The 21,161-nt window shown below is 47.2% G+C and overlaps 1 protein-coding gene across 1 annotated transcript; it reads right to left on the bottom strand.

Moving 5' to 3' along the window:
- Positions 1-6,767: 6,767 nt before the first annotated feature.
- Positions 6,768-17,703, bottom strand: Wipf2 (WAS/WASL interacting protein family member 2). Its single transcript, XM_036195298.1, has 7 exons — positions 17,668-17,703; positions 16,316-16,490; positions 15,595-15,711; positions 13,874-14,530; positions 12,764-12,973; positions 8,727-8,828; positions 6,768-8,388 (listed from the first exon to the last, which is right to left on the bottom strand). The coding sequence occupies exons 1-7, from the start codon at positions 17,701-17,703 to the stop codon at positions 8,348-8,350; spliced, it is 1,338 nt and encodes a 445-aa protein (XP_036051191.1). The 3' UTR covers positions 6,768-8,347.
- Positions 17,704-21,161: the final 3,458 nt, after the last annotated feature.

The following is a 21,161-nucleotide window of genomic DNA, read 5'->3' as shown; positions in this document are numbered from 1 at the left end:
GATGACCACCCAACTGGGTAAAAAAAAAAAAGCCAAGAAGCCTGGAATTTACAAAAGCAAAAAGAAAAACATACGGAGCTTATTTATACTGGTGACCAATGCTCACTTCATAAACTATGTTAACGTAGTATTTTTAACATGTAACGTCTGTCTGCCTAGTATGTGTACCATGCCGTTAGGCACACACATCACACGCTTCGCTCTTACCATAAGTCAGATGTAGAAACTCTTACCCTCTCTTAGAGACAGCCATAGACAAACACCGCTATCACCCCAAGCATCCCGACACCGGAACCCAAGTTCTTACACTTGAGCCATGCCAGGAGTTTATCTCCAGTGGTTTCTACGCGTCTAGCTCCTTCACTCCAGCCACAGGGGACATCTTTAGCACTAGTTTAATTCCAGACGTCACTTTTAGGCTCTCCCAAACCCAGGCGGTGCGGCGCTCCGCACAGCTCTCAAGCCCACCCCGCACCGTTTCCTCCCGCAGCTCTCAGCTCCTTCCACCACCCCGGGCCCGGACGGCTTGCAGGCGCACGAGCCCCTCCCTGACCCAGCCTCAGACCTCAGGCGACCTCCGCTCTCCACAGGCCACGCTCGAACCAGCCTCAACTCCTCGGGCCCCGGGCGGACTCTCCGGCCTCACGGAGCAATCTGCTCCTTTACACTCCTCAAGGCTGTGTCGCCCCAGTGCACGTCCCTGCGTTTCGATCACAACCGCAAGGGATCTCCCGCCACAAGACGCACAGCTGAAGAGAACTCGGCTCGCGCCAAATCCGCCCAGCCTCGGCGTTCCCGGCTCGCGCCAAAGTCCAGCCACGCTTCTGATTCGTTGTCATCAATCACCACGCCTCCGCCGGCGATGACCTACAGCCAATAAGACAGCCCCAGGTCTCAGAGCCCGGCATGAAGCCACACCCACCCACCGGGGAGGGCGTTAACTTCTGAGACCGCCGCGGGAAAGGCGCGCTTGCGACTCCTTAGGTGAGCACGCCTCGCCGCAAGGCCTGGCGGGAAGTGTAGTTTTTGTCCCCACGAAAGTCTACTTCCGTTTTTGTTTTTATTTCTACTACTTTGTCCTTCCTCTCTATTTTTATACCTATTTTCATGGTTGGTTTTTTCTTTTTTGAGACAGTTTTTCTCCGTGTAACCGCCCAGTCTGGCCTGCCACTGCCTCACGAGTACTAGGATCAAAGGTGTGCGCCACCACCACCTGGTGTACCTATCTATTTTCATTTTGAGGGCTATCACACAAGGTTTACTAGTTTGGGAGTGGTCCTTTATGGCAAACGGTGGCGAAGGGCTGATAACTTGAACCAGGGCTTTTTTAGGTCAAGTTATATATATATGTATGTATGTATGTATGTATATATATGTATGTATGTATGTATGTATGTATATGTATATGTATGTATGCATGCATGTATGTATGTATGTATAAACAAACTGACATCATCTCGGTATTTGTTGACTTGCACTTCAAAAGTGAGAAACAAGACCAACACTAAATATGCAATTTTGTTTTATTCAAGGTAATATATTACATGTGCCTTGACATTGATCTACGACTTCAGTATTTTACCTGTATCACCTTCACCAGTCTTTCCAAGCGCCCTAGGAAGTTGAGGGAAACTGAGGCAGGGGGACTGAGAAAATTGGCCTCAAATCAGACAACTAGAAAGTGGAAGAGCTGGTATTTGCAATCTAAAGACAGAAGACAGAGCTCTTTAATCATGGAGGATTAGAGGGGTGGGTTCTAAACAGGACACGATGTTGAAGGGGTACATTTTGTTCAGGCTTCCTAACAGCTAAGAACTCCAAAAGAAAATAAGCTGCCATTCAATGGGGAAATACCATGGAAGGGAGGCTTTCAGATGATTCGGTGTTTCTCACTTACCAGGACAATGGAATTTCAGAGACCACCTCTACTTCTCACAAGTTTACAACCTGAGGACCTAAACCCTACCCATACCATCTGAAATAGAAATGTAAGCTTTGGAAAGGATGGTTACAGGGGAGAGAGCAGGAAAACTGTAAGCGCTTAATGTGCACACCACTGCCTAAGAAAGCACTCGCCTTGCCAGGCGGTGGTGGTGCATGCCTTTCATCCCGGCACTCGGGTGGCAGAGCCAGGCAGATCTCTGTGAGTTCGAGGCCAGCCTGGTCTACCAAGCAAGTTCCAGGAAAGGCAAAAAGCTACACAGAGAAATCAGAAAGAAAAAAAAAAAAAAAAAAAAGCACTCGCCAGGTTAAAAAAAAAAAGGCACCAGCTCAGGAAAAGTCTGCAACAGAAAAGGACCACTATGTAAGCAGAATGTCAGGACTGAACTGGAAAAGGTTATGCCCTAGAGGATTTTCCTCCAGTGACCTCACACACACAGGTCAGTTCCTCATTTCTGTACCTTTGTACCCACTGTTTCCTGGCTAGAATGTGTTTCTCTCCTTCCTGGTCAACGCCTATGAAAGTCTTGCAATACCCTGCATCGGTTCCTTTTGATGACCATGATCTACTAGACGACAGGTTCTGAAGGCAAAGACCATGTCTTAATTAGCCTTCTATGTGGACTTCTGCTATAAAATCCATGATAAACACTTGCCAAATGAAGGGACGAAAGGGGCATTATGTCAAGCTGATGTCCACTATTTGCACGAATGATTTTTATAGATGGATTGCATATGTAGTTCTTTAAATCTCACAGCCATAAAACCTAGCAGAGTAAATTTAATTATATGTAAAAACACCTCAGACTGGGCGTCAGTGGTATCAAAGCTTCCTTCCTGCAAGTTGCAGTTCATGGTCTGGGCCAGGAAATACTTAAGAGGCACGCACATCCCCAGCATGCACAGCTGGGCCTCAGTAATCATCAGTGAGCAATCTAATGTTCTTATCACCTAACTCAGTGTCACGGAGCAGGAATCACACACAGCACACTGGAAAGACCTGTCTGGCATCTTTCTGAGTGTGTGTAAGGGTACACACACAGACCAGCAATCCTGTCCCAGTGAGAGAACTTACAGGGTTGGGAAGCTGAGGGTCATTTAAGCAAGTTCCACACACAGGCTATTGAGTTAGGAAGAACAATGAAATCAATAAATAGTTTATTAATCATATTAATAGCAATGATGGGTCAAATAGTCATGACTCCAGCCACTCTGGTGGCTGAATGTTAACCCTCCCCCACAGGTTTCTCTATCTAGATTACGTGAGCTCGATCCACACACCACCCACTGTAAGTCAGCAGGGCGGAAGCTGCAGTCTGCTAGCAGTCAAAGTGCAGGTTCAGCCCAGTGGACGCCCGGTTCCTGTCAGCTGACCACAGTAACAAAGAAGCCTGGTTGAATTTTAACTCCTAAAGTCAAAGTTCAAGAAAACCAGCTAAGATTTCAGCTTGAAAAGCAGTGAAGATGTGGTGTTACATAACTTTGAGCCCAGCCCTCAGGGAGGCAGAGACAGGTGGGTCTCTGTGAGTTTGAGGCCAACGTGGTCTATAAATCGAGTTCCAGGACAACCAGGGCTACACAAAGAAACCTTGTCTGGAAAAACAAAAACAACAACAAACAACAAAAAAAAAACAGAAGACACACTCAGTAATCACTATTTCTAAACTTGAAAATGGTAACCGAGGGGTGGTGGCACATGCGTTTAATCCCAGCCCTCTGGGAGGCAGAGGCAGGAGGATCTCTGAGTTCCAGGACAGCCAGGGTTACACAGAGAAACCCTGTCTTGAAAAACCAACCAACCAACCAACCAACCAACCAACCAAACCAAACAAAGCAGTGAAGAGAACTAGACAGCACCCACATACAAATGGATTCTCCAGATCCCAAAGCCCCCCCCCCCCCTTTTCTCCCACCATCTGGTTGAGAGTCAACCTCAAGGCACAGGCGCAGGTGCAGGCGCAGAGGCCACAAGGAACGAAACACAAGGAGAGGGAGCCTCCGGGGCTCCTTGAGATCAAGTTAACAAATACAAAACAGAATCACTGTTCAGCGGGGCCAAACAGTGATTTTTAAGATGCTCCCCCAGGCAGAGAAAGCCCTCGGAGAGCTGGGGGGGGGTTCCCACCATGCACACCCACACATGTCCTTCCTTGGGGACCTGAAATCAAACTGCCACGCTTACACAGAAGAGAGGCAGTGGCTTTCCTCCCTCTCCAACTATGACTCCAGCCAGTATTACTCATGACAAAAATACAGTCTTCTTGTTTGTTTTTAAGGTTTAATTAAACTGCACAGCATCCAGAAGAAAGAAATGTACCAAGGAATTCAACCTGAGACCAGATTATACATTTTATGTGGGGGGGGGGGGGGGGGGAGGTCCGTGCTGTTGTGGAGAGGCACTGAAACCAGAATCAAAACTCCACAATAAATCACACAATAAATTATTTTTTAAAGAAGCTGATCCACATGCAGATGATGGGCACACACGCACATGCACACACACCACTCTGGTCTTCTATTCAGTGTGGACCGTAACTTCCAGACTGGAAACTGTGGGAAAGGACAAAAGGCAGACAGGAAAAGGGAGGGTCACTAGAGTCCCTCTGCCACCGGGGAGTAAGACAAGACAGTCCAAGAAGAAACCCGCCGAGCTGTAAGAAACAGGAGCAGAAAAGAAACAGCAGTTATCAAGGAAGATTTTAATTACTTCATAGAGGGGAGGAGGAAAAGCACAGAAATCTAACACAAGTAAAGGCACAATGAATGTGGAGTTGAGTGGAACCGAACCCTTCCTTCAGTTAATGGTTGCTGGGTTTTTGTGTTTGTTTCTGCATGTGACTTTGAAGGTGATTATTTTATTTTCAAGAAATGAGTCTTGAAGGCAGAATTATAATGGCCCTCTCTCTTCCCTCTCATTCCCTAAGTTTGGGTGGCTTAACAGAGTCACCTGGACCACATAGCTAGGGCCTGAGAGTCACAGGGAAAGAAACATTACACCTGGAATGGGAAGACTGTTTTGCAGCTGACTGTAGGTTTGGGTTTCCATAAGGACAGACAACACAGTACAGTGCCATCGAAGGGCCTCTGGTGCCCTACACTCCACCCCCACAGCTTCACAGAACGAAGGACCCTGGAGTCACATTTCTCCCACACTCCCATAAGCACTCAGCCTACAGATTATTTCAAGTGATCAGGAGAATTAAAACACGCCCAACCCTGAGTTGCTCTGTAGCAAATCTATTTACAGTTATGTTTCCCCTCACCTCTCCCTGGAGGTGAGTCTGGTTTCAAGCTGGGGAGCCACTGGTGAGGGTCCCCTAGTGCTGGGGAGCCACTGGTGAGGGGTCCCCCTAGTGCAATGCCAGTGACTAGTTTCCTTGCCTTTGCTGGGAAAGTGGGCAGGTACGAATTCCTGGGATGCCAGCCTCACCTCCATCAGCTGGGCCAGCCCTAGCTGCTCACACAATTAGCCTAGGCTGTGAAAAGGGCAGGGCTCTGCAGCTGCAGCCAATCCCCAGGAGAGATATCCACACCTGGAATATCGAAGTGCTTTGGTCCAGGTTTGGTGACTGGAGAAAGGAAAAAGGGGCATCTAGCTCATTTAAAAATCAGAGGCCACTGCCCAGCTTCAGGTAGGGCAGTAAGAAACAGTTACTGAGTGTTTCCTGCTAGGGGAAAACACCACAAAACTCAGAGGAGAGCTGCTGACAAAGCCTCTTGCTGCTTAGCTGGGCAATGTCTCTTCCCTTTGGGAGGGGACAAGGGAATTAAAGGGATAGGCAATAGCCTCAACGTGAGAGCACCCAATCTTCCACTGAAGAGACGACATTCCCATGAGCAGATAGAAAAGCAGTTCAAAAGGGGAAATTTTCAGGGCTCTTGCTGCCCACCCACCGTAAACCTGTATTACAAGCTTTGTACAACATACAAAATAGACCAACAATTTTGAGGATCACATTCCCATCTTCAATAGCAAATATACACGATAATAAATCTGTTATTAACAGCAGGACCAAATGATGTATAAGGCAAAGACATTTAAGTTAGGTGCTGTGTCATCAACATGCTCTCGAGTAGCAAACCCATTTATTCAGATCTAATCCCAGGCCTTTTTTTGGTGGTTGTTCCACTGGGCAAAGACAATGACAACATAATCAATACCCACATGACACAGTCCAAATTTGGGGAATATGAAGGATGTAGTTCATGTGGAGGAAGGGGTCAGCTCCATTGAAAAGCTGAGATTTGGCTTTATTTGCTATATTATATATTCTGACGTTTCAGTAGGGGAAATCTCTATACACGTTGATAACATTGTACAAAAGGCATCAACTCCCATTTCAAAAACAAATGGGGAGACTTCACAGTCAAAGTTCAGTAATTAGCATCTCCCTGGAACTCTTGCAGGATCAGCTCTTCTCCTTCTCTTAGCTCTGTTCTCTTTAGGATGCTAGGGGAACTCCTGAGAGGTGACTGCTAACGTATTTGAGAAGAACATAAATAGTGAACAATTAAAATCTGGTGAGATCTAATCATTGCCTGTCTGAAGAGTCCAAATGGTCCAGGAGACACCCAATAAATAAATAAACCAAGTTAAGCCCACCTTCACCAACACTGGAAGATTTGGGTTTCACCTGGCATTACGCACAGATCCTTAGCCTATGTTCCACTAGATTAGAAAAGTCCCTATGAGCAGGGTGTGGTAGTGTACGACATTAATTCCAGCACCCAGGAGGCAGAGGCAGGTGGATCTCTTGAGTTTGAGGCCAGCCTGGTCTACAGAGCAAGTTCCAGGACAGCCAGGGCAACACAGAGAAACCCTGTCTTAGAAAATAGTAGTAGTAATAATAATAATAATAATAAAGAAAAGAAAGGTCCCTGTGCCAGTTCAACCCTGTGAAGTGTCTGAAGGTTTTTAACTAGCTTCCCCTATTCCATTCAAAGAACAGCCTGGTCTCCCCACGGTCATGTTAAGGTTTGAGCAGCCTTTGCCCATGGCTACGACTATAAGAAACCAACTTCTCTAGTGTGTGGAGTCCCGGTGCCCCACATTGCTGTTAGAGAAGAGACACTCACTGTCCAATAGACCAACCTCAGGTGGAACATCCATTTTTCCTGTGCTGTTCACTACAACTTGGAAGACAAAGAAACAACGTATTGCTGGCCGCCAAGGAAGACCCACCGACTGGACTGAGGTACACCTCCCTAGTCTTTGCGCTCCTTGCTTCACAAGACTCTGGATACGCCCTCAAAGGCCCCACGCTTTTCCTGCCATTTTCTGCTCTGTGGTCTTAGTCCCCGCAGCCTTGGGGAGGTAGGGTGGCAGAGAAAACAGGGAGAAGAAGCTGCTGTGTTGATGGGTGTCAGATGGGTGTGAGCCCCCAAAGCCAGACCTTCCTGTGTAGTGTGTCATGCTTCCTCCTTCCCTGGGTCTCCCTGGAGCAGTCTCCGAGGACTGATGGACTCTGACGAGAGCTGCTGAGCACTTCAGGGCTAATCAGAAGAAACTGAGGCCAACTCGAGGCTGAGGTTAAAAGGTCCTCACTCCCCCTTTTCATCTCGTACAGGAAGTTTCTTTTCTGGGGGTTGTGAATTGGGAATATGAATAATGGACCCAACAAAAAGTGACTCTTGTCTTGAGGGACTGGGAAAGGACATCCTTCAGCCCCCAGGGAAGGGCAGGGGGTCCCAGGGAGTTCAGATGGCCCTGGCCCCTTAGCTGCAGAAGAGCTGACTAGCTCTGGAATGATTCTCAGTTTACCTCATCCCTTCTTTTATTGTTTGGATCAACTGATTAGTCTTTAGTGTATGTACAACTTACCCCTTGGGGTCCCCAGGGGAGAAGAGGGATGAGAACAAAGCCAAAACACTCTTAAAAATAATGAAAATCCATTTCCTTGTCCTTTCTGTAACCTGACCTTTAAAACAGATCACTTCTCTGCAAACCCCCTTCCTGCTTCACGAAAAGTACCCTTTCCTCAGCAGTCCTGGCCATACCAACCTCCTAAACTATGGAAGAGTGCACACACCACACTCCCCCTTGGTGAATAACAGCAGACAGGGGTATCATTCTCCACCCCACCCAACAGGAGTCCATTCACCATAACAAGGCACCTTTCCCTGGAAGAAAGCAGGAGACACGGAAGCTTTCCCCTCTTCTGGCTAGCAGGGCTTGCTGGAAGAGGCTGGGCACAGGGCCTGAGACCCTACTGCCAATAGAAAGAATGCCATCACCAAGTCCAGAGACAAGATGCATAGATGGAGCTGGGCTGGGAGGACGCTCAGAGTCTAGGGTTGGTTGCACTGGAGAAACACTGTAGGAGCTCTCATGCAGGTTTTAGGGTTGGGGGACCATCTGAGAAGAGGAGGTCCATCCTTTTCCTGAGGAGCAGGACCAAGCCAGGCTTCACCTGAGAACGGGTGGCAGAGGTGGGGCTCCACGGGCAGCTGGAGAAACAAAAACCACAGATGTTCAACTCACATACCAGACCCTAAATAACATTTCTGAAATGAGACAGGCTCTTGAAGTCAATTTTTAACATCAAGGACTAAGGCTGAAGAGACGGCCTGATAGGCAGATACTTGCTGCCAAGCCTGCTGACCGGAGCTTAATCCCCAGGATCCACCTGGTGAAGGAGAAAACCAACTCCTGCTGACTTCTACCGTGCAGAAGCACACTCTGACCCCAGAACACACACACACACACACACACACACACACACACACACACACACTCTCTCTCTCTATGTGGCATACAATCATGGCATTTCTCCACTCCCTCGCACCTCGGTTTGTCTTGCTGGGGTATACTCTTTGAAGGTGCTTATACTCTTCTGGAGCAGGGAAGTCCTCCACTGGGTGGAAGGAATACCTGGACTCAAAGTCGTCTGTGAAAAGAAAAGAGTATGACGTCATGTCTCCCACAGACTTCTGACTTCTTAGGACCCTCCCTATCTACTAATCTCCTGTGGGTTCTGCTGTATGGAGAGCCTGCTCTAACTACCAAACCAAAGTTCCTGAGACACACCAAGCATCACCCTTGATGCCATAGTGTACAGTGGATATCCAAAGACCCTTTATCTGGGGGGTAGGGAGGTGGCATAGTCAATCAAGTGTGTCTGCAAGTGTAAGGACTTGAGTTTGGATTTCTAGCGCTTATGTTAAAGGCCAGGTATAGTCACAGGAGCCTGTAACAGGGCTGTGGAAGCAGAGATCAGAGGATCACTGGGGCTTGCTGGCCAGGCAGCCAGATCAACTGAGGAGCTCCAGATTCAGTGAGAGACCTTATCTCAGAAAAATATGGTGGAGAGCAATTAAGAAAATCACCTAATGTTGACCTCTGGCCTCTATAATCACCTGTACACATATATATGCACACATACATGTGCACATGTGAATACATACATACAAAAGAGAAAAATTAATTCTTTTAAATTGTGTGTGTGTGTGTGTGTGTGTGTGTTTGTGTGTGTGTGTGTATGGGTGTTTTGTCTACATGTACATTTGTGTTCCATGTGCACACAGCACCCACAGAGGCTAGAGGAGGGCATCAGATTTTCTGAGGCAGGAGTTACACACTCTTGTGGAGGCCCCATGTTGGTGCTAGAAACTGAACCTGGATCCTCTGAAAATGTAACCAATACTCTTAACTACTAAGCTATTTCTCCAGGCTCTTTCTTTATGTGTTAGATAGTTTTATGTCAACTTGACACAAGGTAGAGTTATCTGAAAGGAGGGAACCTCAATTGAGAAAATGTCTCCACAAAATCTGGCTATAGGGCATTTTCTCAATTAGTGATTGATGGAGGATGACTCAGCCAGTTGTGGGTGGGGTTGCCCCTGGGCTGGTGGTCCTGAGTTCTATAATAAAGCAGGCTGAGCAAGGCATGAGGAGCAGGCCATGAGCAGCACCCTCCATGGCCTCTGCTCCAGCCTGCCTCTGAGATCCTGCCCTGCTCCAGTTCCTGTCCCAACTCCTTCAGTGACGAACACAGTGCTGAAGTGTAAACCCTTTCCTCCCCCACTTGCTATGGTCACAGCAACAGAAACCCCAAACTAAGACACGTAACTATTAGTATTATTATTATTAAAACAGGGTTTCTCTGTGTAGCCCTGGCAGTCCTGGGACTCACTCTGTAGACCAGGCTGGCCTCAAACTCTGAGATCTACCTGCCTTTGCCTCCCAAGTGCTGGGATTAAAGGCAAATGCCACCACCGCCAGGCTACTGCTATTATTATTATTATTATTATTATTATTATTATTAATTTTTTTTTTGAGACAGCGTCTCACTATATAGCTGTGGGTAACCAGGATGGTCTTGAACACACAGAAATCTACTTATCTCTGCCTCTAAAGTGCTGGGATCAAGGTGTGTGCCACAAGACCAGTACCTTTTTTTTTTTTTTTTTTTTTGGTTTTTTGAGACAGGGTTTCTCTGTGTAGCTTTGTGCCTTTCCTGGAACTCACTCTGTAGACCAGGCTGGCCTCGAACTCACAGAGATCTGCCTGGCTCTGCCTCCCGAGTGCTGGGATTAAAGGCGTGCGCCGCCGCCGCCGCCGCCGCCGCCGCCGCCGCCACCGCCACCTGGCTCAGTACCCAGTACCCACCCTTTGAAAGTTCCTAATGTAAAGGAGTCTCAGAATGACTCTTTACATCTCTCCACCAAAATTCAGACACTACAGGAAAGGAGCACAACTGTGTGTGCAGGCAGAAAGAAGTGTCACTTTGCTCCAGAAACAGGTGGGAATAAAAGACTGTTGCTATGGGAAAGAAACTGAATTAAGTTTACATGGTGGTAGTCATTAACCTCAAATGGGAATGTGTCTCTAGCTAGTGAGAATTTTAAGCAGAAAATTTTCTTTCAGCCTTGGATACCCTATATGGCTCTGCAACCACAGTTCAGTCAGCCATGTCCTGCTCCATTCCTACTTTCTATGACCCCTTCATAAGATTCAAAAGTCTTAGGGGTTTGGCTTGATCACACTCCAAGAGTTCCTTTTTCTAGTTAGAGCTTTCTTTTTTGTTTAGATAGGGTCTTGCTATGTATTACAGACTGGTTTTGAATTTAAGATTCTCCTGTGTCCACTAAACCTTGTGCTCTGGGATTACAGACACATGCCATGGTGCCCCACTACATTCAAAAGTTTCTACAATAAGGCTGTATGTTCAAAGCAAAGCCCTGGTGCGTCTGTTAAGAACAGGCTGGGGCTGGAGAGATGGCTCAGAGATTAAGAGCACTGGCTGCTCTTCCAGAGGTCCTGAGTTCAATTCCCAGCAACCACATGATGGCTCACAACCATCTGTAATGAGATCTGGTGCCTTCTTCTGGCCTGCAGTCATACATGCTGTATATATAATAAATAAATAAATCTTAAAAAAAAAAAAAAAAGAACAGGCTGGACTGTGTCGGGGTTAGTGGTAGAGGAACACCCACTGGAGAACCTAGAGTATTAAGTTTCAAGAGACCTCACGATCTATTCCACAAGTCTTCATCAGAAGCCTGACAACATCTCTGGACAACTTTTACTTATGGCTCTATTCCAGACCATGAGATGAATTCTCTTAAGTAAAGACCTCAACACTTAAAAGCTTGGAAAGTTGTGGTAGCCCACAGAGGCTTCCTAGTGAGACCTTACTCAGGGTCAGAAAATCTGAGCTTGCTTTACCCAGCAGGGCTGCATAATAGGATGATTTGACCAGTGGCGTGTTTACCAGGTGTTTGGAAGGGTCTACACTTGCCTGTATGGTGTGCTTTGAACTTGCAAGGGGATGGTCTTTTGCCTCTCTATAATATGGTCTTGGCATATTATAAAAAATCCTTTTGAATAAAGCTCTGAGCAGTTGGGGATTGACCCAGGGACCCCTCGAAGCTATCCTGTGTCTCTGTCTTTCTCCTCACTGTCTAGGTCTATCTTTCTACCTATTATTTCCTCACTCCTCTCTCCTCTACCCAAGAACCCTTTGATAGGTGGAAGCAGGTCAGAGCTTGATTCCCAGAGACTCACAGAAAGTTGATACGATATGCTACTGATCTAGTCAATTTCCTGGTTCTGTACAGAATAAAAATGGAGTCCAAAGAAATGAAATGACTTCCTCAAAAACAAAAACAAAAAACAAGAAAACAAACAAAACCCCCAGCTGGTTCACTGCTGGCCTCTGTATATTTTGTTTTTGCAGTGTAGGGGCTCAAACTAAAGGCCTCCATCAGGTGAGTGTGTTTGAATTTGTGCTGTTTTGTTCTGTGGGACCGAACCCACTACCTTCACATGGTAGTCCAGTGCTGCTCCACTGAGCTTCACCCCAAGCCTCTTAAGTTTTTAGATAACCAGGAAGGAACCCCTCCTTAGATGCCTAATTCTAGGATATATGTGAGTAAAGAGGGCAGTTGCTGATGGAGCCTAATCAGTGATTCTTGTGGGAACTTGAGAGCAGTTTTAGAATTAGCATGACCCTTGATGACCTGATTTCAGCACTCTCCTAAGGAAAGGAATGTCAATGGATTGAAGCAGAAGTCAGAGGGAAAGCCAGGAGGAAAATTGCTGTCAACAAAGACAACTGCTCCTGGCTATTCTCCATCTAAGAGGCCCTCTGGCAGCTAAGGCACCAGAGTCAGTGAAGTCACCACTGGAACTACAAGTCATTAACTATTAGCTGGGTGGTGGTGGTGCACACCTTTAGTCCCAGTTCTCAGGAGGCAGAGACAGGAGGATCTCTGTGAGTTCCAGGCCAGCCTGGTCTACAAATTAAGTTCCAGGGCAGCCAGAGCTATACAGAGAAACCCTGTCTTGAAAAAACAAACAAACAGATCATTGACTACTTACCCAAGAAGGAACGAACAGTGGTGATGGAGTCTCTATGGCCATTCCGCAGGGGTGGTGGTGGAGGAGGGGGTGGCCCAGCTGGTGTCCTTGAGGGTGGAGGTGGGGGCTTTCCTCTGCTTGGAGGTTCTGATCCGTGCATTCGGTAAGGTGGTGGAGGAGGAGGAGCATCCCTGGCCCCATTTCGGACCATGGGCGGTGGGGGTGGAGGAGCTACAATTAAAATCCAAAGTGGTTAGGCTTGGGTTGGAGCTGGCGCACGCCTTTGAAGGGGAGAGGCTGGAGAGGCAGAGTAAGAAAGCAGTCTGCAGGAGGCCAGCAAGGGAGCAAATGTGAGAGATGCACGATGCCACAGACGAAGAGAAATGTGACCAAATTCCTCGTTTTATACAGCGACATCAAAAAATCATGGGATGCCAGGTAGTGGTAGCGCACACCTTTGTAACACTTGGGAGGCAGAGGCACATGGAACTCTGAGTTCGAAGCCAGCCTGGTCTAGAGTCCCACAACAGCAGGTCTACACAGAGAAACTCTGTCTCAAAAAACAAAACAAAGCAAACAAACAAATCATAGAAAAGAAAAGAGAGCCTCAGACTCTCCAAAGGGAGCCTTGGGATGCCAAGGATACACGTAGAGACCATGTCTCAAAAAGCCAACAATCAGTGAGGCCAAGCCTTCCCGAGGTCCTCCACACTCCACACTCTCCCGGGGTCCAGCTTCCCACTTCCATTCTTGCCGCCCCTCACTCATCTAGTCCTTTCCCAACGACTCCCTGCTGCCCCATATCAGGAACATTCCAATCTCAGACCTTCTTCACTGTCACCACACAGGCTAAGCCTCTTCTCAGTCTACCCTCTCCCCCAATTCAAACCCCGCCACCCTTCCCTAGGGTGTCTTCTCCCCTGCTTTGGCTTCCTCTAGAACATACTACACACCATTATTTATATCTAGTTACTAGGTTGTACACAAAAAGTTTTTCTCTCTTCCCTCACAATTACCAGTACATAAAAAGGTACCAATAAACCAGGTGAATACATGAATTCTTGTTCTAATCACTGAAGAGATACTCTTAGAAACAGCAAATAGAAAAGAGAAAAGCTTCCAAACACTTACCTGCTCCCCTACTAGGAGGGTCTCGAGCCGGGGGAGGTGGCCTGTTACTCAACAAAAAGGGGGAGGCTGAGGTGGGTGGAGGAGGTGCAAGGCCTCTGACAGGCCCTGGTGTCTTCCTATGCAAAGAATTGTGTCTCTGTGGCAGCTCAGGGGCTGACTCATTAGTGGGGCTTGAGGGCCCATTGGGGACCCCAGGAGGCTGGCGGTAAGGCGGTGGGGGAGGAGCCGGAGACTGGCCACTTGGTCCCGTTCTGATATTCACAGGGGAAGGAGGTGGTTTTAGAGGAGGGGGGGCAGGATGTCCTTCTCGGCTGGGGTGCAGCCTCTGTCCAGGTGTTGGAGGCAAGGGCTTCTCCCTGTTGTAGACCTGGGCTTTGCTGCTGTGCATAGGTAGAGGAGTAGGGGGCGCATTGGCACGGCGCCCTGGAGGTGGTGGGGGAGGAGCAGAGGAGCTGTGTTTCATGCCTGTACCGCTAGTGGTATTGGGACGAGAGAGGTCCGGTAAAGAGGGTCTCTGCATCCGGGGCAGTTCTGGGAGGGAGGCTCGGCTGCTGTCAGTATCATCTTGAGGACGCCCACTGGCTGTAGACACTGGAGGCCTTGGAGCAGCAGCTCGGGAACTGGGGACTTGTAGGGCTGGCTTACCAGCTACAGTTTCTACAAACAGACCGGACAACACGGTATTAACAGCTAAGTGTGTACTGGTCAGGTCTCCGGTTGAGCCAGCCTCCTCGGGGCACCTTGCCCACAGCTGAGGGTACCGGCAAAGGTCTCGGGTTTGTCTGCTTTCCTGTGGCCCTGGATCGAGCTCAGTGTCAGGCATGCAAAGCACTTGCTCTACTGCTGAGCTATATGGCTAGCCCTACTTCTGAGTTTTAATCAGGTTTCAGATTCAGGGCCTGTTGACATAAGCAGAATACATTTAAACTGAATTACATTTATTTTACCTTTTTGGGGGGGAGAGGAGAGGGGTGTCTATGTAGCCCTGGCTGTCCTGGAACTCCTCTGTAGACCAGGCTGGCCTCGAACTCAAAGATCTGCCTACCTACCTCTACCTCCTGAGTGCTGGGGTTAAAGGCCACCATGCCCAGCCCAGCTAGTCTTTCTGTTTCTGACTTATTTCACTCAACACCTTTGTGTGTGTGTGTGTGTGTGTGTGTGTGTGTGTGTGTGTGAGAATATTCTGAATGTAGTTATTTATGTATTTAGAGACTGGGTATCATGTAACCTAGGCTGGCCTCAGGCTCAGTATGTAGCCAAGGTTGACCTTGAATGTCTGAGATTCTTCTGCTTCTACTTCCCAAGTTTTGGGATTACACATGTGTACGACCTAGTTTGGTTTATGCAGTGCTAGGGACTGAACTCAGGTCTTCATACACACTAGCAAGTCTTCAATATACTGAGCTATAACCCAGGACTTAAAATCTATTTTGTTTCTTTAAGGCAGGTTCTCACAATTGTGGTTCAGTCTAGCCTCAAACTTGTGATTTTCCTGCCTCAGCCTTGCAAGTGGGACTGCAGTCATGCGCCACAACACCTTTCTTTACCTAAGTTAAACGCGGTTTATTTACCCTGTTCACCTTTGCTTTACTGGACAACTACTCCTGTTTCCTCCTCCTTCCACCCCCAAGCCCAGTCTTCGACCTAAGACAGCATACTTGGAGCGAGTCAAGAAAACAGACACAGCTGGGAGACAGCCCAGGAGGTCATTTCTCAGATACCTGAAGCATCCTTGGTCCCCACAGGTCGAAGCTTTGGCACTCCTCCTTGGAAGAGGCCTCCCTTGGGTTGCAAAGCAGCAGCTCCAGGGCCATAGCCACCACCACTCCCTTTGGGCTCTGGAAGGCACAGGCAAGGTTTTCATTTCACATGCTCTGAGCTGCTGACCAAGTCAAGCCTGAGATGAAATGATTCCTCTGTCGAGGCTCTAGTTCACAAAACACTCTGTCAAGAAGTGACAGCCACACCAGCATCACTACTACCAAACACACGACCAACCCACGAACACCTAGGCCTTGCGGCTGCTGCACACCTTCGTGCAAGGGTTATTACAAGAAACGAGCAAACTAAACGGACAAAGGGAAGGGGGGGGGGTGTCGTTCTCATTTAGGGAAGGAGAACAACTCAATTAAAATAGATATGCTCGACCTTGTTCTCTGGGCTCTCTTCCCCACAGGGCTAGTGGCTGGGGGATGAAGTGTGAGCAAACTTTGCTGAGGCCTACAAGAACAGACACGCCCAGCAACTGTAAAGCCATCCTTGGTTTCAACCAGGAGGCTTCTGGGAATGTGGTCGTCTCCTAAGAGGAAGCCACGGCCGGGAAGGAAGTCAAGATACCCAGGACACCATTTTCCCACTGGAGAGACTACAATGAATGCGATAGTCCAGAATCTTCCAATTCTGGGACCCCGACTCTACCCTAGGCCAAAAGCGTAGACTCACTCTCGATGATGGGAGCACTCCGATCGTTAATGTTGGTCACCTTCTTCAGTTTGGTCCCTTTGCAAATGTCCTGTAAGAGGGCCCCTCGATTCCGTTGCTCATCTCTACTGAGTTTGGGCTGCTCTATGTTTGCCTGGAGGAAGAAGGAAATGTGTAACTTTACCCTAAAGAGCTCCTTTTATCATAAGCTTAGAATAAATGACTTAAGCCAAGGGATTCTATAAGATGCCGCTGAAGGGACTGGAGAGATAGCTCAGAGGTTGAGAGCACCAACTGCTCTTCCAGAGGTCCTGAGTTCAATTCCCAGCAACCACACAGTGGCTCACAACCATCTGTAATGAGATCTGGTGCCCTCTTCTGGCCTGCAGGCATACATGCACACAGAACACTGTATACATAATAAATAAATCTTAAAAATAAACAAACAAAAAGGTGCCATTGCAACACATTCAGATATATGTGCCAAGTAACAATATGAATGTGCACCATCATCCTTCGAAATTCCCTGCTTCCTTCTGTGAAGGACACAGACCTCCCTCCTACTCACAAGCTTCTGAAGGGAGAGCAAGACTAACTGTGAATTTGTGTCTTGGACATGTTAACATGGCACCATCACCAGCACAAGCTTTTACTGTGCACCTACTATGTCTCAGGCATTGTGATAAGTATTACTTAGATTACCTCATTTAAAACCTGAAATATAGCCAGGTGGTGGTGGTGCATGCCTATAATCCCAGCACTCGGGAGGCAGAGGCAGGTGGATCTCTGTGAGTTCAAGGCCAGCCTGGTCTACAAAGTGAGTTCCAGGACAGGCTCCAAAGCTACAGAGAATCCCTGTCTCAAAAAACCAAACAAACAAACAAACAAACAACCAAACAAACAAACAAAAAAACCCTGAAATACTCCCACAGAAAGGTCTGATCACCATTATCCACATTTGAAAAGTGTGGATCAGAAGCTGAATAGTTTCCAGTGCTCATGTAACTAGTAATTGGTCAAACAAGAATCCACAGCCCAATGCTGACGCTGCAGAATCTCATCCCAGCACAACCTGCTCCTCCTATTACTGTCTTCTACATGATGTTATACAGTAGACCTCGAGAGTCCTTCTCCAAAATGAGGAAGTAACGGTTCTAGAACGTTCAGGGCACATGACTAACAGACACCAGAACCAGTATTTTAAACTTCAAAATGTTCTTTGTCATCACTGTGTGTGCGTGTGCAAGGTCAGAAGGCAACTTTCCCGGGGTCCTGAGACTGAACGCAGGTGTCAGGCTTGCACAGCGAGAGCCTGTACCTGTCAAACCCCAGCTAAATTTTAAATGCTGATGTCACTGCCTCAGAGTCCCCACCTCCTTCCACACCCTGTTCCTTTTCAGGTTCTTCATCTTCCTCTTATGTCACTTCCCAGAGTTCTATCATTAGCCTCCATCTAAATGTTTCTGAACAAAGCCAATCAGGGTTTGCACACTATATATAAGCCCCTAAATCTGTGTGTGTGTGTGTGTGTGGGGGGTAGACATGATCATGTATATGTATGTGTGTCCACATGCATGTGAAGACCAGAGATTGACATCTCATATCTTCCTTGACTGCTCTCTTTTATTTTTTGTATTTGTTTTTATTTTATTTTTGAGACCAAGTCTCACTGTGTAGCCCTGGCTGGCCTGAACTCATACAGATCCATCCAACTCTACCTCCTGCTACACCCAGCTTTTTTTTTTTTTTTTAACATATGTGCTAGAATAAGCTGAGGTCCTCACACTTAGGATGAAAGCACTTTACTGTCTGAGTGGCCCATCTCCCTGTCTCCCTGTGCCATAGATTCTTTTTTTGTGTCACCTTCATGACTGACCTGAGCGTCTCATACACATCGGCAAGCACAGCACATATTCAAATGAAAAACCTACACACACCTCAAATGTAACACACCACTGCCGTGGTTCTGAATATACTCGTTAGACCTATGTGTATGTGTGCATGTGCGTGTGTTAGTGCTGGGGATCAAACACAGGGCACTGTGCATTCTAGGCAAGTGCTCTGTCACTGAGCACTAGCCCCGGCTCATCTGTCAAATCTTAACAGTGTTAATTACTAGTAAGCTGCTTTTCATTTTCTCCATTTACTTCCCCATGTGTCTATGGGTGCATGCCTCCGCACACACACCTGCCTGCGCTCACACATGGAGGAGGTCAGAAGACAACTTTCAAAGTCAGTTCTCTCTCTAGCATGGTATCAAATTCAAGTTGCCAGGCTTTGGAAACCATCTTTATAAGGTGAGCCATCCTGCTAGTCCATGTAAAGAGCGTTTTAAGCCCTCAATGAAACTTTTTGTAGACCATTAAAAATTAAAACCACTCTAAAGGCGAGTGTGATAGCACACACCAATACCCCTGATAACCTTAGCTGGCTGAGGCAGCAGAATCTGGAGTTCAAGTCCAGCCTAAGCAATAGTGAATGTAACTATGAGCAAAGGCTCACGGTTTCTAACAACAGCCAAAGCACAGGGAAGGACTGAAATCTGCAGAACCTTAACATAGAAAGATGTTTTACAAACCAACCATTTAACCAAAGGACATGGCAATGAAAAATAAATGAAACAACAAATAAATATTTAAAAATTTTCAGCAATACTAAAATTAAAAAGAATGCAGGGTCTGAAGAAATGGCTCAGAGGTTAAGAACATTTGCTGCTCTTTCAAGGGACGTGAGTTCAGTTCCCAGTATCCATATCAGTCAACTCACAACCACTCATAACTCCTGCTCCAGATCAAACATCCCACCCTGGCCTCTGTAGATACCAGCATGCATACTGTGTACATACATACAGGCAAGAAAGAACACTCATTCACATAATAATTTTTTTTTTCGAGACAGGGTTTCTCTGTGTAGCTTTAAAGCCTGTCCTGGAACTCACTCTGTAGCCCAGGCTGGCCTCGAACTCACAAAGATCTGCCTGCCTCTGCCTCCCGAGTGCTGGGATTAAAGGTGTGCGCCACCACCGCCCTACAATAATTTTTTTTTAGTTTAAAAATATTTTTAGGGCTGGAGAGATGGCTCAGAGGTTAAGAGCACCAACTGTTCTACCAGAGGTCCTGAGTTCAATTCCCAGCACCCACATGGTGGCTCACAACCATCTGTAATGAGATCTGGCGCCCTCTTCTATGTACATAATAAATAAATAAATCTTTAAAAATATTTTTAAAAATAAAAAGAAAGGCTAAAATATGATATAGTTTATGCAGTAGGTTAGTGAAGGCTAAAACTATAGACTGTACAGCTTCGGGACAACTGGACCACTGCTCACTACTCGACAGGGCCTGGCATACGAAGGAGCAGTGGCAAACAACGTTTAGATGAACACTGAGTCTGGTAGGAGGCCAAGCCAGGAGAACTATTCGCATTTGGACCAGCTTAGGCCCCACAGTAAGACCCCGTCTTAAAGACAAAACAGCAAAGGCTGAGCATGGGGCGCACACCTTTAAGTCCCAGCACCAGAGCTAAGAAACCCTGTCTCAAAACAACAGGGGCTGGAGAGCACTGGCCGCTCAATCAATGTCAGCAGCTCACACACAACCAATTGTAACTCTAGTTCCTGGGATCCTCTGGCATCTGAGGGCTACTGCACTCCAGTGTACACACCCATATGCAGACACACACACAGCTACACACAATTAAAAATAATTAAAACTAAATCTTTAAAAATAATAAATAAGCCAGGCATAGTGTGGCGCACATCCTTAATCCCAATGCTTAGGAGGCAGAGGCAGGCGGATCTCTGTGAGTTCGAGGCCAGCCTGGTGTACAGAGTGAGTTCCAGGAAAGGCGCAAAGCTACACAGAGAAACCCTGTCTGGAAGTTTAAGAAGAAACACCAGCTCCAAATCCATGTGTCTAAATCTCCATTTGGAATGAATCAGGACAAGGAAGCAAACATGTCAGTGTAGTCCTCAGAGGACCTCTCAGAAGTCCAAACCAGCTGAGACCCAGGCTTGTGTGTTCTCTATCTCCCTACGCTGCCTGCTATTACATGTGTCTCCTAAACATCTGCAAGAATCCGGGATGCAGCTGGGCAGTGGCTCAGGCCTCCAATCTGGAAGGCATGCAGAAGGCAGAGGAAGAAGGATCACACTGCAATTTAGAGGGCAGTCTGACCTACAGAACAAGCTCTCAGCCACTCACACTGCGAGAGCCTGTCTCAAAATGCTAGGGAAAAAGCCGGATGGTGGCGCATACCTTTACTCCCAGCACTTGGGAGACAGAGCCAGGTGGATCTCTGTGAGTTCGGGGCCAGCCTGGGCTACCAAGTGAGTTCCAGGAAAAGGCTCAAAGCTACACAGAGAAACCCTGTCTCGAAAACAAAACAAAATGCTAGGGAAAAAAAATCTGGTTACAAATTCAAATATATATTAAAATTATAGTATAAAAAAACGATTAGTGGGCATGGTTATCTTACATCCATAATCCCAGCACTTGGGGGAAAGAGGCAAGAGGACCTAAAGTTTAAGGCCAGCCTGGACTACCCAGCAAGCACAAAGCCAGCCTGGACTACATAGCAAGCTCCTGTTACAAACAAAACCAAAACCAAAACCACAAGAGGGGTGGGTGCTGGAGAGGTGGTTCAGTGGTTAAAAGCATTTGCTGCTCTTTCGGAGGACCCAGGTTCAGTTCCCGTATCTGGCCATACAGCTGCTTCTAACTCCAGTTCCAGAGGATCCTGAAGTCCTCTCCTGTCTCCTGGGGCACCAGGCACACATGTGGTGCCCATACATACATGCAAGCCAAACACTCATACCTATAAAGTAATAAAAGAAAATCTCTCTCAACATTGTTGAGAGAGATACTCC

Source organism: Onychomys torridus, chromosome 8 (genome assembly GCF_903995425.1).
Source record: "Onychomys torridus chromosome 8, mOncTor1.1, whole genome shotgun sequence".
Taxonomy (NCBI): Eukaryota; Metazoa; Chordata; class Mammalia; order Rodentia; family Cricetidae; genus Onychomys; species Onychomys torridus.
Note: the sequence above shows the minus strand (reverse complement) of the source record. Positions and strands in the feature narration are given on the sequence as shown.

Bases quoted from the DNA above. Each gene is read 5' to 3' on its own strand.
- Wipf2 (XM_036195298.1), bottom strand. From the start codon at position 17,703: ATGAAGAACCTGAAAAGGAACAGGGTGTGGAAGGAG. The intron at 16,491-17,667 runs GTGGGGACTCTG...TTATGATAAAAG, and splicing joins GGAACAGGGTGTGGAAGGAG to GAGCTCTTTAGGGTAAAGTT. The intron at 12,974-13,873 runs GTAAGTGTTTGG...TTTTAATTGTAG, and splicing joins CCCTCCTAGTAGGGGAGCAG to CTCCTCCACCCCCACCGCCC.